General features: G+C 40.9%; 1 protein-coding gene across 1 annotated transcript in view; it reads left to right on the top strand.

The window, feature by feature from the left end:
* The window catches only part of quoa (quattro a), a 144,666-nt gene that overhangs the window by 128,720 nt on the left and 3,371 nt on the right, over positions 1-12,575 (top strand). The window contains exons 21-23 of the mRNA XM_087994601.1: positions 2,427-2,651; positions 5,427-5,644; positions 9,443-9,507. Of these exons, the coding sequence (XP_087850727.1) occupies positions 2,427-2,651; positions 5,427-5,644; positions 9,443-9,487 (488 nt within the window). The 3' untranslated portion in view covers positions 9,488-9,507. The remainder of the gene's footprint in view (positions 1-2,426; positions 2,652-5,426; positions 5,645-9,442; positions 9,508-12,575) is intronic.

Here is a 12,575-nt window from a genome sequence, read left to right as displayed (position 1 = left end):
GGAAGTTAATCCAAGCCTAGAAGTATGTGCTTCTGTGTTTGCTTAATAATATGTGGATGTCAGATACTTCACGTGGTGATACACAGGCATGAGACTCCTATTATATATACACTAGTCATCCTTGAGCTGCAGTGCCCATTCTCCTGTCAGAAATACCATTTCCTGTTCTTAAGCCATGCTTTTCATGATAGCTGCAATATGCCTGAGAATTTGTATTAGTGTATCTCATTGTTGCTCCTGTTTTGTAAAATTGCTGGTTAGTCAAGCATCATGTATTTTTGTTTTTACATTTGGTTCTGGTTTTCTTTTTCTTCTGGGGTTACCCACATGTTGATGTCGAATGATCTGCTGGCACTTAATGAAGCCCTTCTACCAAATGCAACAAACATTGTATCATATGAACTGGTGTCACCTTCATGATCACCCTTTACATTTTTGTCACCCAGGAATGGCACTGTTGCATCTCACATTTGCCTCATACTTTGATCCTTTCTCAACAATAATGTCCAAGTCCGAGTTGCTGTCTTTTATTAAACAAACTTGACCTCGCAAGAACGATTGTGGGAGGCACGGTGGCAGTGGGAGGCACGGTGGCACAGTGGTTAGCACTGCTGCCTCACAGCACCAGAGACCCGGGTTCAATTCCCGCCTCAGGCGACTGACTGTGTGGAGTTTGCACGTTCTCCCCCTGTCTGCGTGGGTTTCCTCTGGGTGCTCCGGTTTCCTCCCACAGTCCAAAGATGTGCAGGTCAGGTGAATTGGCCATGATAAATTGCCCGTAGTGTTAGGTAAGGGGTAAATGTAGGGGTATGGGTGGGTTACGCTTCGGCAGGTCGGTGTGGACTTGTTGGGCCGAAGAGCCTGTTTCCACACTGTAATGTAATCTAATCTAAATTGTACAAAAATTAGAGCTGCTTCCAGTCAGGACAATTGTTCAAAATGTGTACAGTCACTTTCTTTCTGGGATCACAATGATTCAGTATTGAACAACAAAGAGAATAAGTTACATATGGAAAAGTTACAACATTGAGTAGTATCGCAGCTCAGATGCTGCTGACTAATTGCCACTGTCTGGGATGATTTGGATTTCATTTTAACTCACCCAGTTCTTCCTTTATTTAGTTGGGGGTTGAGGCCTATGGAAACTTGGTGTAGTGGATTTCCCATTGAACGATTTTAGATTTTTGTGGAAGACCCTTCAAAATACTTAAACCAAATTAGAAAGATTTTCATATTATGAGTTTGATCCTCCACTCATAAATTCTCGAACAACTTTGCTACATTTATTGAAGGATTTTGGACAATATTTAAGCAGAGCACCCAACTTCCTGAGGTGCCTTCATTTGCTTATGGCTCTTTGACTAATTCAGTCCTTCTCCAGGGCATATTGCTTTATACCCTGCTCAGACATACAGTTGCCAGCCTCCACAATGTTCTGAGCAAAACCGCTGTCTGATCCTTGAGCAAATTATTGAGCATTGTCTTAACATATGGAGTCTTTCCAATCCTCTTTGAAGACTAAGCAGTTATTTATTGTATATCTTTTTGACATCTCAGACATTACCTCAAAGAGCTGATTGTAAAATGGTTGATGATGGCCCAACAAAGATAACTCCACCCATTCTGAATGAGGTTCCAGTTTACAGCATTTATAATTTATGACATGAACTAATGTTGCTTCCACATCACTACCCCAGATCTGTCCTGCTATAAGGATATTCTTTCCTCCTCGATGTCTTACAATATGTGAAGTGGCCATACTCCAAGCAGACCATAGTGCTGCTGTCTCATTAAAGAGAGATGACTAGCATTTCAACCTGAGGGTCACCACATCTCAGGTGAGGGGGAAATTGAGAAGGATAACAACTTCAGTCAGTGCAAGAATTGAACCTACACTTTTGGCATCGCTCTGCATCACAAATCAGCCATCCAACCAACTGAGCTAACCAACCCCCATTACAAGATATTGGATGAAGGAAAATGGATTATTAAGCTCATTAGTTTTTTTTCTTTCCATAAATCATGTCCCACATAGATAGTAATTTCTCCTCAGAATTTGTAGTATCTACTTTATTAGTAGTTTTTGCTTAAGGATATTGATTAAGTACTTCATTGAAGATTTCCCACTAATTTGTGATCTGGGTGTATATAATGGCACAGCAGCAGTAAGCCATATGCTTTAGAAACAAAGTATCTGATGTCATAATGTTGTTATGCAAGTATACAGAGTACATAGGAACTTCAGTACCTATACAAACCTGGATTAACACCCACATTGCAGGGATGATGCATATTATTCATAGAATGAAGAACCCTGCAAGTTTGATCACATTATTTTTGTGCTGATTAAATTTTTGAAACAAAGTGCATTTTCATTTTCCTTTCAAAAGCCAAAACACTAACATTATAAGTTAAATCTGTTCCAGAGGAGACCAAGAGACCAAATTCCATCGGCTCCAATGGCAGCACCTCATCCTCAGGGAGCCAGTCTTCCTCTTCATCTTCTGGTATTGGTTCCCTGAATATGCACAGTTCCTCCTCACCATCAACTGCAAGAAGCAATGCTGGCATCAACAACTGTTTTTATAATACCCGAGCATGCATTGAGGAAGATGATCTGGAGAATGATCCTAGTGGAAGGCCTTTTCTGAGTGAGTGGCAATATCATAAGAACAGGACAGTTTAAGTAATTGTCAAGATGTTTCAGCATCATCTGATGCATTCTTTTGGAGGAAGGATATCAGCCTCTTGAGTAAGGCAATAAATGTATCAATGATAAAGAATCATGCTGTGCTTTTAGCTTGGAATTCTTGTCAGCTGTATCATGGATTGGCAGACAAGAGTTTTGCCTTTATGCTGTGGTTAAGCTGTGCATTTAGGTATAACTGCCAGACACACCATGAAAGTAGAGATAAAAAAGTGTGATAAAATAAATAATCTGATTATACATTCCATCACTCCATGATGTATGTATGAGCTAATAGCTGAGCAAGAGCTTCTGGTTAGGTTGAGCAGCACGTGACATTTATCAGTTTAAAGAGGGAGATAGCAATGTTTCCTATAAATGAAAGGGAATAGAAATTACAGACCACTATTAAATTTGATTGCAACATGTTGTTCACAGCCAGGAGGATAGGATGGCCTGCTGTGTACACATTTGCTTCACGATCGATCAACAGCTGTTGTCACTAAGCGGAGAGAGGCTGACCATTTCCAATTTTAATTCCACCCAGATGGAAACCCTTGTTACAAAGCTGTACTCTTTCCACCAATCTATGGCTGAGATCTGAGGAACTGAGAGGGCTGGATAGCTTGAGCAATTAGACTTCTGCTGTTCTTTATATCATTCTTTCAGGACTCTTGGGTAGTTTTGGCTTAGAGCAATAATGTAAAATACCTGATTTTAGACCATCTTCCATTCTACATTTCTCCTAATTTTCATTTTCCATTGAAGTGAATAGAAATAAAAATCCAGAAAAATGAGGTGTCCAATTGGATTTCACCTGTTTACATTATTGATCATAAAATTATCCCTGGCATCTTTTCTTATGATTCCACCTGTATAAAAGAAGACCATTAAGGCAGCATTTTTTTTTCTCCAGTTTTTAGACAGCTCAGTGTTATGTTCCATAATATAACAACCCAGCAACATAGTGCAGCTGATGTCATGTTGCTACTTCACGTCTATGGAACCAGTAATTGACACAAAGCATAAACGCAAAAAAGTGAAATTGGAAAACTGATCAAAGGCAGAATGTGTTTGCCAACTGTATTGTAAAGACTCTGGATAATTTTTGTAGCCATATGGCGTGTCCAGTTGAATTTCTTGTCAATGGCAACCCCCAGGATGTTGATAGTGGGGTATCCAGTGATAGTAATGCTATTGAATCTTAGTGGGTAGTAGTGCTTAACCACCATGTGGAGCAACAGAAAATAATTTACAGCCCAGAACTAGGTCATTCAGATCAACTGGCTTTGTCAGTGTTTACCATCCAAATAATTCTGATCACAAATCCTTTTCAAATCCCTGGTGCTACTTAGTGACAATGCAGCATGACTTTTCAAACTTCACAATGCTAGCTATTCTTTGTTAGTTTTATACTTTAATGCAATGGATATAATCTGTTTATATTCCATTGAAATAGGAAGTGAATTTCCATATTTCAAGTGTGGAGGGGGTGTTCTTTTTATTCACTCATGAGACGTGGGCATCGCTGGCTAGCCAGTACTTATTGCCTGTCCCTAGTTACCCTTAAGAAGGTGGTGGCAAACTGCCTTCTTGAACTGCTTCAGTCCATATGGTACAGGTCGATCCACAATGCCATTAGTGAGGGAATTCCTAAATTTTAACCCAGCAACACTAAATTAATGGCAATATATGTCCAAATCAGAATGGTTAGTGGCTTGGAGGGAAACTTGTGGGTGGTGGTGTTCCCATGTATCTGCTGCCCTTGCCTTTCAAATGGAAGTGGTTGGGGTTTTGGAAGATGTTGATTGTGGTGCCTTGATGAATTTCTGCATGCATCTTGTAGATAGTACAGACTGCTGCGACTGATCATCGCTGGTGAAGGAAGTGGATGTTTGTGGATGAGGTTCCAGTCAAGGGGAATGCTTCTTCCTGGATGGTGTAAAGCTTCTTGAGTGGTGCTGGAGCTTTACTCATTTAGGCATTTGAGAAGTATTTCATCATGCTCCTGACTTGTACCTGAAATATGGTGGACCGTCTTTGGAGAGTAAGGTGATAAGTGACTTGCTACAGTATTCCTAGACTCTGGATAATTTTTGTAGCCATATGGCATGTCCAGTTGAATTTCTTGTCAATGGCAACCCCCAGGATGTTGATAGTGGGGTATCCAGTGATAGTAATGCTATTGAATCTCAGTGGGTAGTAGTTACATGATTGTTCTTGGAGATAGTCATTTCCTGACATTGTCTTGTATGAATGTTACTTGCCACTTGTCAGCCCATGCCTGGATATTGTCCAGATGTTGTTCCATTTGAGCACAGATTACATCAGTATCCGAGGAGTCATAAATGCACAGAAAATTGTGCAATCACTGTGAATACTCCCACTTCTAACCTTATAATGGAGGGAAGGTCATTAACGAAGTAGCTATTAATCATTTATCTTAATCTTAGTGGATGAGCCAATGAATCTCAAAAAAAGGTATAAACTTCACTTATTCTATTTTTCTGGGTAGCAGCAGACAAATTAAAGAACTGCCCTTCAAACCACCTTGCTCCTTTTCCATTAAGTACTGAATGAGTTGGGATAAGGGAGTAATGAATGGAAATGTGTGATAAACATTCTGACAATGTGCATAGTCTTTCTGTGTGAAACCACCAGGAAGAATATGCTATGTAAGGAAACGTGACTGAGTACTCCACAAATAATGGTGATAATGGGCTTTCCTCTTCATTCACAGCTGAGAGTTTGGAAACATCCTCCCAGTGTAACTCCACGGAGAGTGTTAGCGGTTTCAGCAGCTCTGAACACAGCAGTCTCTCCCTGACGGGAGGAGAGATCGAGGAAGCACTGTCTCTCTGCTCAGCATCATACAAGCCCAGTTCAGATCCATGCTCACTCTGTGCACCAGAGCCACTCCCAAAGGGAGAACTGTCATTTGGAAATTTGATTAAAAATGTAAGTATATTACTTCAGGTTGATTTTGTGTGTTATCTTTCTGTTTCCCATTATTTGATGTGCAAGGTGGCAAAACCACATTCAAAATAAAATAAATTGATGGCAGTTTTGTACTTTCCCTCTGATTTTGTACCTTCTCTCTTGAAGATGCTGGGGTATGATTCCATAAAAAACAATTGTTTCCTGGATTTCAGACAACTAACCCCCATAAGTAGATATCAGCAAGTTTTTTTAATCACAAAGGAGAGCTGAGCATGTCATTGCCATCATTATGCATTTAGAATGATGAACATTGCAATGCAATTCAGAGAATAATACTCAAGAGTGACCTTTTTTTCAGTTGTTAGCCAAAGGAGTTATGGTCCTGATTGCTGCCTCAGCTAAAACCAATAAACTCGCTGCCATTTTCTAGAGTAAACTGAAGTAAAATACATTGGTATGAGATAAACTTGGTTTGTTGGGGTGGCTGTTTTTCCTATCACTAAGCAGACCTGATAGACATTTTTGCTACAGGCTTCACAACTCCAACGTCAGGTTCAAATGGAATCCAACACGGCACATTGTGGGAATCAGCGATACATCTTTCTCCATTCTGGCCAGCTTATGATCAGTCAACAGGTCTGTCTCCAACCAAGGGTTTCAGACAATCTCTCAAAGCTGGAGGGCTGACAGGAAGCTCTCCAAATGATGTCACAATTTTAAGGTGCCCTTTCTTCAACAATCTCAATTTTAAAATAAAGAGAAGCCATTTGCAGCTTATCCACTATTGTGGAAGTATGCTCAATGGCCACGGCTGAAGCCAGAGAGTTAGGGAAGACCTCTAGGCTAACCCAGCTGGTTGCAGGCTCCTTGGTCAGCCATCAAGGAGTGGCCTCCAGGCAGCATCTCCATTCCCAACCCTCTCTGAGTACCTGGAAGCCAACTGGAAAATTTCAGTCAGCGGACACTGGGCCTTTACAGGCCATTGACAGAGTCAATTGATTACCTGCACATGCAAGTAGGTAGCCTTGTTACTTCCCAATCTTGCTTCAGGAAAGTGACCCAAGTGTAGGCTGCAGCTGCAGAATAGGCATGTCAACCATCAGTGCAAAGTTTCTCCCACTGCCCTCACTTTACCACATGCTAACCCCATCAGAACTGGGGTTTCACTTCCTGATCTCTGTCAGTTTTACAGACAGGCCTATTTGGAGATTTAGATATTAACCTACAATTAGCTGTTCAGCATTCTGTTCATAGATACTCTTTCTTTTTCATGGAATTTGGAGAAAAGCCTGTTGGTTGTCTACAGAATAGTTGTACTGTAATAAACCTGTAGGGTGAATGATTTCTACACTGACTTTGATGGGAGTAGGTTTACAATGCTTGCAGAATAGAACACTGGGACTTCACACTCAGTATGATATCAATTACTCAATGCCAAAAGGGTTACGATGAGCAGGGAGTGGATGTTGAGAAGGAAATGATTCATGTCTCACAACTATCATCCTACACGTCTTGCTAAGATTAGAATATATTTCAATAGGTTAACCTGAGTGCAGCGGGTGGCAAACCTTATTACATTTGTATTTCTGCTCTTTATCTTCTAAACTTCTATCTGATTCATGCTGTGTTCCACCCGGCTGAAAAAGCATGGCAACTACTCAATGGTTAAGGTCTGGAATACACTCCGTGGGAGTCTGGTGGAGGTGCATTCAAGAAAAAATTGGATTGTATGAGAAGAGAAAGAATTTGTTGGGTTACACGGATAAGGTGGAGGAATGGCATGGCGTGAATTGCTCATTTGGAGAGCTAGGGCAGGCACGATGGGCCGAATGGCCTCCTTCCGTGCTGTAACAGTTGCGTGACACTTAAATTGCGGTGATACATTTAATTTCTTTCCATAAATTTGCTTTTAAGTGAGACCATTTAATTGTTTTTCCAACTGAATATTTTCCATTGCTTTTCAAACAGAGCTCTATCTGACAAAAATCACAAATATAGTTATGCATAACAACTTCTATGGTATGGCTTTTTCCATTGTGAAATATATTCCCAAACACTAAAATCCTTATGTTGAGAAGCATGAGGTTTTTTTCCAAACATAATCCAAAATTATGTAAGGGCTGAACTTCACCAGAGAGCAGCCAATTAATGATGTTGGGGGGGTTTCAAGGAGGGATTCTCTCTGTGAACCTGAGTGTGATTTCTCACACCGTTCCCTAAAACTCACCTCATCAGCTAGACCCCAAACGTCTATAGCACGTCTCTTGGCATAATCTCTATATTAGAGTGATGCAGGAAAAGCACAGCAGGTCAGGCAGCATCTGAGGAGCAGGAAAATCGATGTTTCGGGCAAAAGCCCTTCATCAGGATTAGAGGCAGGGTGCCTGCAGAGTGGAGAGATAAAATTTTTGCCTATAATCTTCTCTATGTCTACTGGTCAAAGCGTTTGGCATTGTCAGGACCTCCCAGGATTCTTGGCACCAATGTCATTATTAAAGTCCAGTTGAGCACCAGACCAAGTGTAGCCAGCCAGTAATTGCCTTTACCATGCACACACAAAAATAAATGTTTCTCAGGGGATTTGCAACACCTCATTGCAAATACAAATCTACAGTTATGAGTGTATGGTTGTTTAGATTGAATCCATCCTCAGCATCATCTCATCCACCTACTCTTCCTCCAATGTCCATTGTAACCTCCAGCTTGGTTGTGCTAACAATTAGACTGCACTGTAATTCCCTGTTGAAGCTACAGTTTGTGTAACCATTGATGACCTCCTCTACTCTCTCTAAATCCTATAATTGACTTCTCAACTTCCTATCATAGCAGGTGCCCTTGATAAGGCCCCTTGACCTTTATGGAGCTGAACACTCTGGACCAACCTGGATGGACAGCCCTGATCTAGACTGACCAGACGCCTGACTGATTGTGTGTAGCTTCTTGACTGACATCCTGTGACCGTCCGGGCTGGTTGCACTGGACCAGCAGAATTGACTGTGACCCACTCCCTAGTGTTTAGACATACATATTTCTTGGAGACAGTGAGGACTGCAGATGCTGGAGATCAGAGCTAAAAATGTGTTGCTGGAAAAGTGCAGCAGGTCAAGCAGCATCCAAGGAGCAGGAGAATCGATGTTTCGGGCATGAGCCCTTCTTCATTCCTGAGGGTTCCTAGGTTTCATGTTGGACTTGTCACCAACTAGTACCTCTCCAGCTGATGGGAGAATGGGAAATTGCACGTCAACAAGATTTCATAATAATGGCATGATGATGAATGCAAATAGATACAAACAGGCCCACTCGCTGTTCACTGGAGAGATTCTTATCTTACTGTTCAAAACTTGGTTTAAGAATTGGATTCTTTCTTCTTGATGCCATGAATCTAATTTCTGTCAATCTCACCCCATTTTCCATCTGAAACATCGATGCCCATGTTATTCAGGGGCTGGGAAGATTCCACCTGACATGTTTTGCCCAGAAGGTCATTGTCTAAAGAAACAGTGAGGACTGCAGATGCTGGAGATCAAAAAATGGAACCTAAATATAAAATACTTCAATCTCAGAATGTTTTGAAGATACTTAACATTGATAAGAAGATCCTTAGCTCATTTACAAAATTGAAAGATTAACTCAATATTTTCCTTTTCTTGAGTTAAGCATGACTCCTCCAATAATTTTCGACCAACCTATAAATGCCTTGTGTACAGGTACATAGTAAACATGTCATATCACTGTGAGTAAGTTTATAATGTGGATTGACTGATGCTTAGTTTGGTAGTGTTTAGAATTCAAAATGACTGCTTTACTTTGATCCAGGATGAACCATCAGAACTGCCCGTGAACCGTTCGACAGCTGTCTGACACTCTGAAGAAGCAGTTTGGTAAGTAATTTCACCTAAGACTTCTGCTTAAACTGTTAGGGTGGGTCTGCAGACCTAGCATTAGGACTAAGGAACAAAGAATATGTTGCATGTGCATATGTGTGATTATCTTCTTAAGAGATAAGACGACATATTTTAAGATTAGTGAAACAGTATAGTCAGAAAAATGATTATTATGTAGAGTAATAATTATTGGTAAAATGAACAGGGTAGGGCAGCACGGTGGTTCAGTGATTAGTACTGCTGCCTCACAGTGCCAGGGACCTAGGTTCAATTCCAGCCTTGAGTGGACTGTCTGTATGGAGGTTGCACATTCTCCCCGTGTCTGCATAGGTTTCCTCCGGGTACTCCGGTTTCCTCCCACAGTCCAAAGACGTGCAGGTCAGGTGAATTGGCTGTGCTAAATTGCCCATAGGTACATCAGTCAGAGGGAAGTGGGTCTGGGTGGGTTTCTCTTCGGAGGGTCAGTGTGGACTTGTTGGGCGAAAGGGCCTTTTTCCACACTGTAGGGAATCTAATCTAATCTAAAAAAGAGATGCAGCATATGGATATGACAACAGCTCAGAAACAAATAGAACAAGACCTCACCTTCAAAGTCCCCCACTTAGTATCAGATTTACAGCACAAGGAGCCTATAGCAATTATCTCTTTCAAATTGATAGCCAACTGTTTCAGATCAATGGACAAAAGCTGTCACCTCCTATGGTCCTCCTCCATTAGCATAGAGTCCAGTTCCCCTTTGTGTATCACTTTTCATTTCCACCTCTGTGCTCGTCCCAATTCCAACTTGCTGCTGTTCCAGCACAGTGAAGTTTGTTGCCCCCTATCTATTGAGCCGGACCTCTTCTTTTAGTGTTACATGATGTGGAAATTCCTGCCAGCATGCATAAGCATGTTTGATCTTTGTGAGTACAGCCAGAACCTAAAGCAGCATTGAGAGGAAAAGCAAAAGTTTGTTAACTGGATTTATTGAGGGAGGTTGACATTAGGTGACAAGTGCCAGTGTAACTTGCAAGAGAACAAGTGGGCCCATTGTGATCTAACTTGGTGCTGGGGAGAGAAGGGTGCCATCTGAGTGGGGCAATAGGACGAAGAAGGAGGGGAGGAGATGGTGACAGTGTAGAGAAGACAAGATATTTGTGTAAACTGGGAAGTGTTCGGTGTAGTGCCCTGACTGGGTAAATGGAGAAAAGAATTTGCTCCTCACCAATCGTATAAACAATGTTTAAAATGTGCAATAATCCTATTTGGTAACTGAGAGTTCCAGCAAATACCAGGACATAAGCAAAATTCCCAATAATTTTTTTGCTTTGATCATTGATTAAAAGGTGAAATATTGAATGCATTTGTTGCTTCACCTCTGACAGATGCATTCTTCATTGTGTTTTCCATCTACTAGCTGACTGGTAGATAAGGACCAGCTGATTTTTGAGTCTATCATATTTCTGAAAGAAACTCTAATTTGGCAAGACTGGAGGAGGAGGAAAAAGAAGGAAGTGACCAGACTACTGTTGAAAGGCTGACTCACAGCTGTACTGCAGCTGGCCCCACAGCTGACATTGCCAAAGTTTCAGGAATTGGCTATTGTCCAGCTCTTTTTGATGAAGGTCTAGTGCAGAGTTCACAGACTCTAAAAGGGATGAATGCAATGTCCAATACATGAAAAGTTGAAACAAAAGAATTCATTAGGTTTTAACACAGGAATGACCAATGTCAAACTGAAACAACTATTATTTAAGGCATATGTTCTTAAACAAATAGATGTACAAAGTTGTCAAAATTGCACTGTTTTAAGACATATAATATAATTGCCCAACTATTCCAGCAGTTTACCAGGTATGTTTTTGTACAAAAGGTAGTGTGATCTTGTCATTTAATTGCCATTGTGTGTTCACGTGAGTAATAGCATTGTTTGGGTTATTGTAATACTATAATCACATTGATTAACTGTGTTTAAAAAGATATAGTTTTGAAAGAAAAATAGCTTTATGCTTTGTAATTTGCCCTACATTAAAAAAGGATGATTCTTTGCATCTGCTTTATCTTGTATCTTCTAATGCACATGGTCTAATGTATTCTGTAGAATATACTTTGAAAGTCTAGTAGTGAGGTAAATTATTTGAGGAGAGAATGTCCTCAGTGCATGCCCCAGAGGTGTTCTGACTGGTATCTGTGGGTAGGGTGCTGCCACCATTGAGTTTTTTTTCTTTTGACTGGGCATAAAAGCTTATCTATAGTTTACAGTGGTAGAGAAATTACTACTGGTAAATCTTAATAAGAAGAGTCCCCTACCTTAATAAGATGTAGTTTATTGCATGATAGCAGTTAGTTCAAGTTACTCTAGTTAGATTAGCATTGTTACCAAGACTTTGAAGTGACCTGTGAATATAGATCTCCACTCCACAAAATCCCTCAGGTGTCCTCCCTTATCCCCACCCAAGTCTGTGTGAAAACATCAGATTGGATGAGCTTAATATAGTCATCAAGATGAACCCTTTCAGAACCACTGCCTTGTGCCACATTGTCTATTTTTAATGGGTGGAAAGTTGATCAAATCCATCAATTTATGTACTCTCTCATGATATCTGATTTTAAAATTTGAAACTGACCCTTGCGTCACGGTTGAACTGAATCCACTCCAAGCAGGACCCATTGAAGATTTTTGCAAAACAGATCAAATAAAGACAAACACGCAGCCCATGAATTAAAATCTGTTCTACATTGTACACTTGTGTCAGTATTGTTATGTTGAAGATGAGCAATTAAGTCTTGCAGAACCCCTGCCTTTGTCCTCTGAAGTGAGTGAGGGTGAATTGTTAATTTGCCAGTAACCCATTTCCATAGTGGTATGGTGGCATAGTGATTACGCTGCCTCACAGTGCCAAGGACCCAGGTTTGATTCCAGCCTCGGGTGACTGTGCGGAGTTTGTACATTCTCCCCATGTCTGCGTGGTTTCCTCCAGGTGCTCCAATTTCCCCTCTCAGTTCAAATGTTCGGTGAATTGGCCATGCTACGTTGCCCATAGTGTCCAGGGATATGCGGGCAAGGTGGATTAACCATGGGAAAT

The sequence above is a fragment of the Chiloscyllium plagiosum genome, unplaced genomic scaffold (assembly GCF_037043375.1).
Source record: "Chiloscyllium plagiosum isolate Xiang-an unplaced genomic scaffold, Cpla_swu_hap1 HiC_scaffold_15, whole genome shotgun sequence".
Taxonomy (NCBI): Eukaryota; Metazoa; Chordata; class Chondrichthyes; order Orectolobiformes; family Hemiscylliidae; genus Chiloscyllium; species Chiloscyllium plagiosum.
This window is presented reverse-complemented; position numbering and strand designations above follow the sequence as displayed.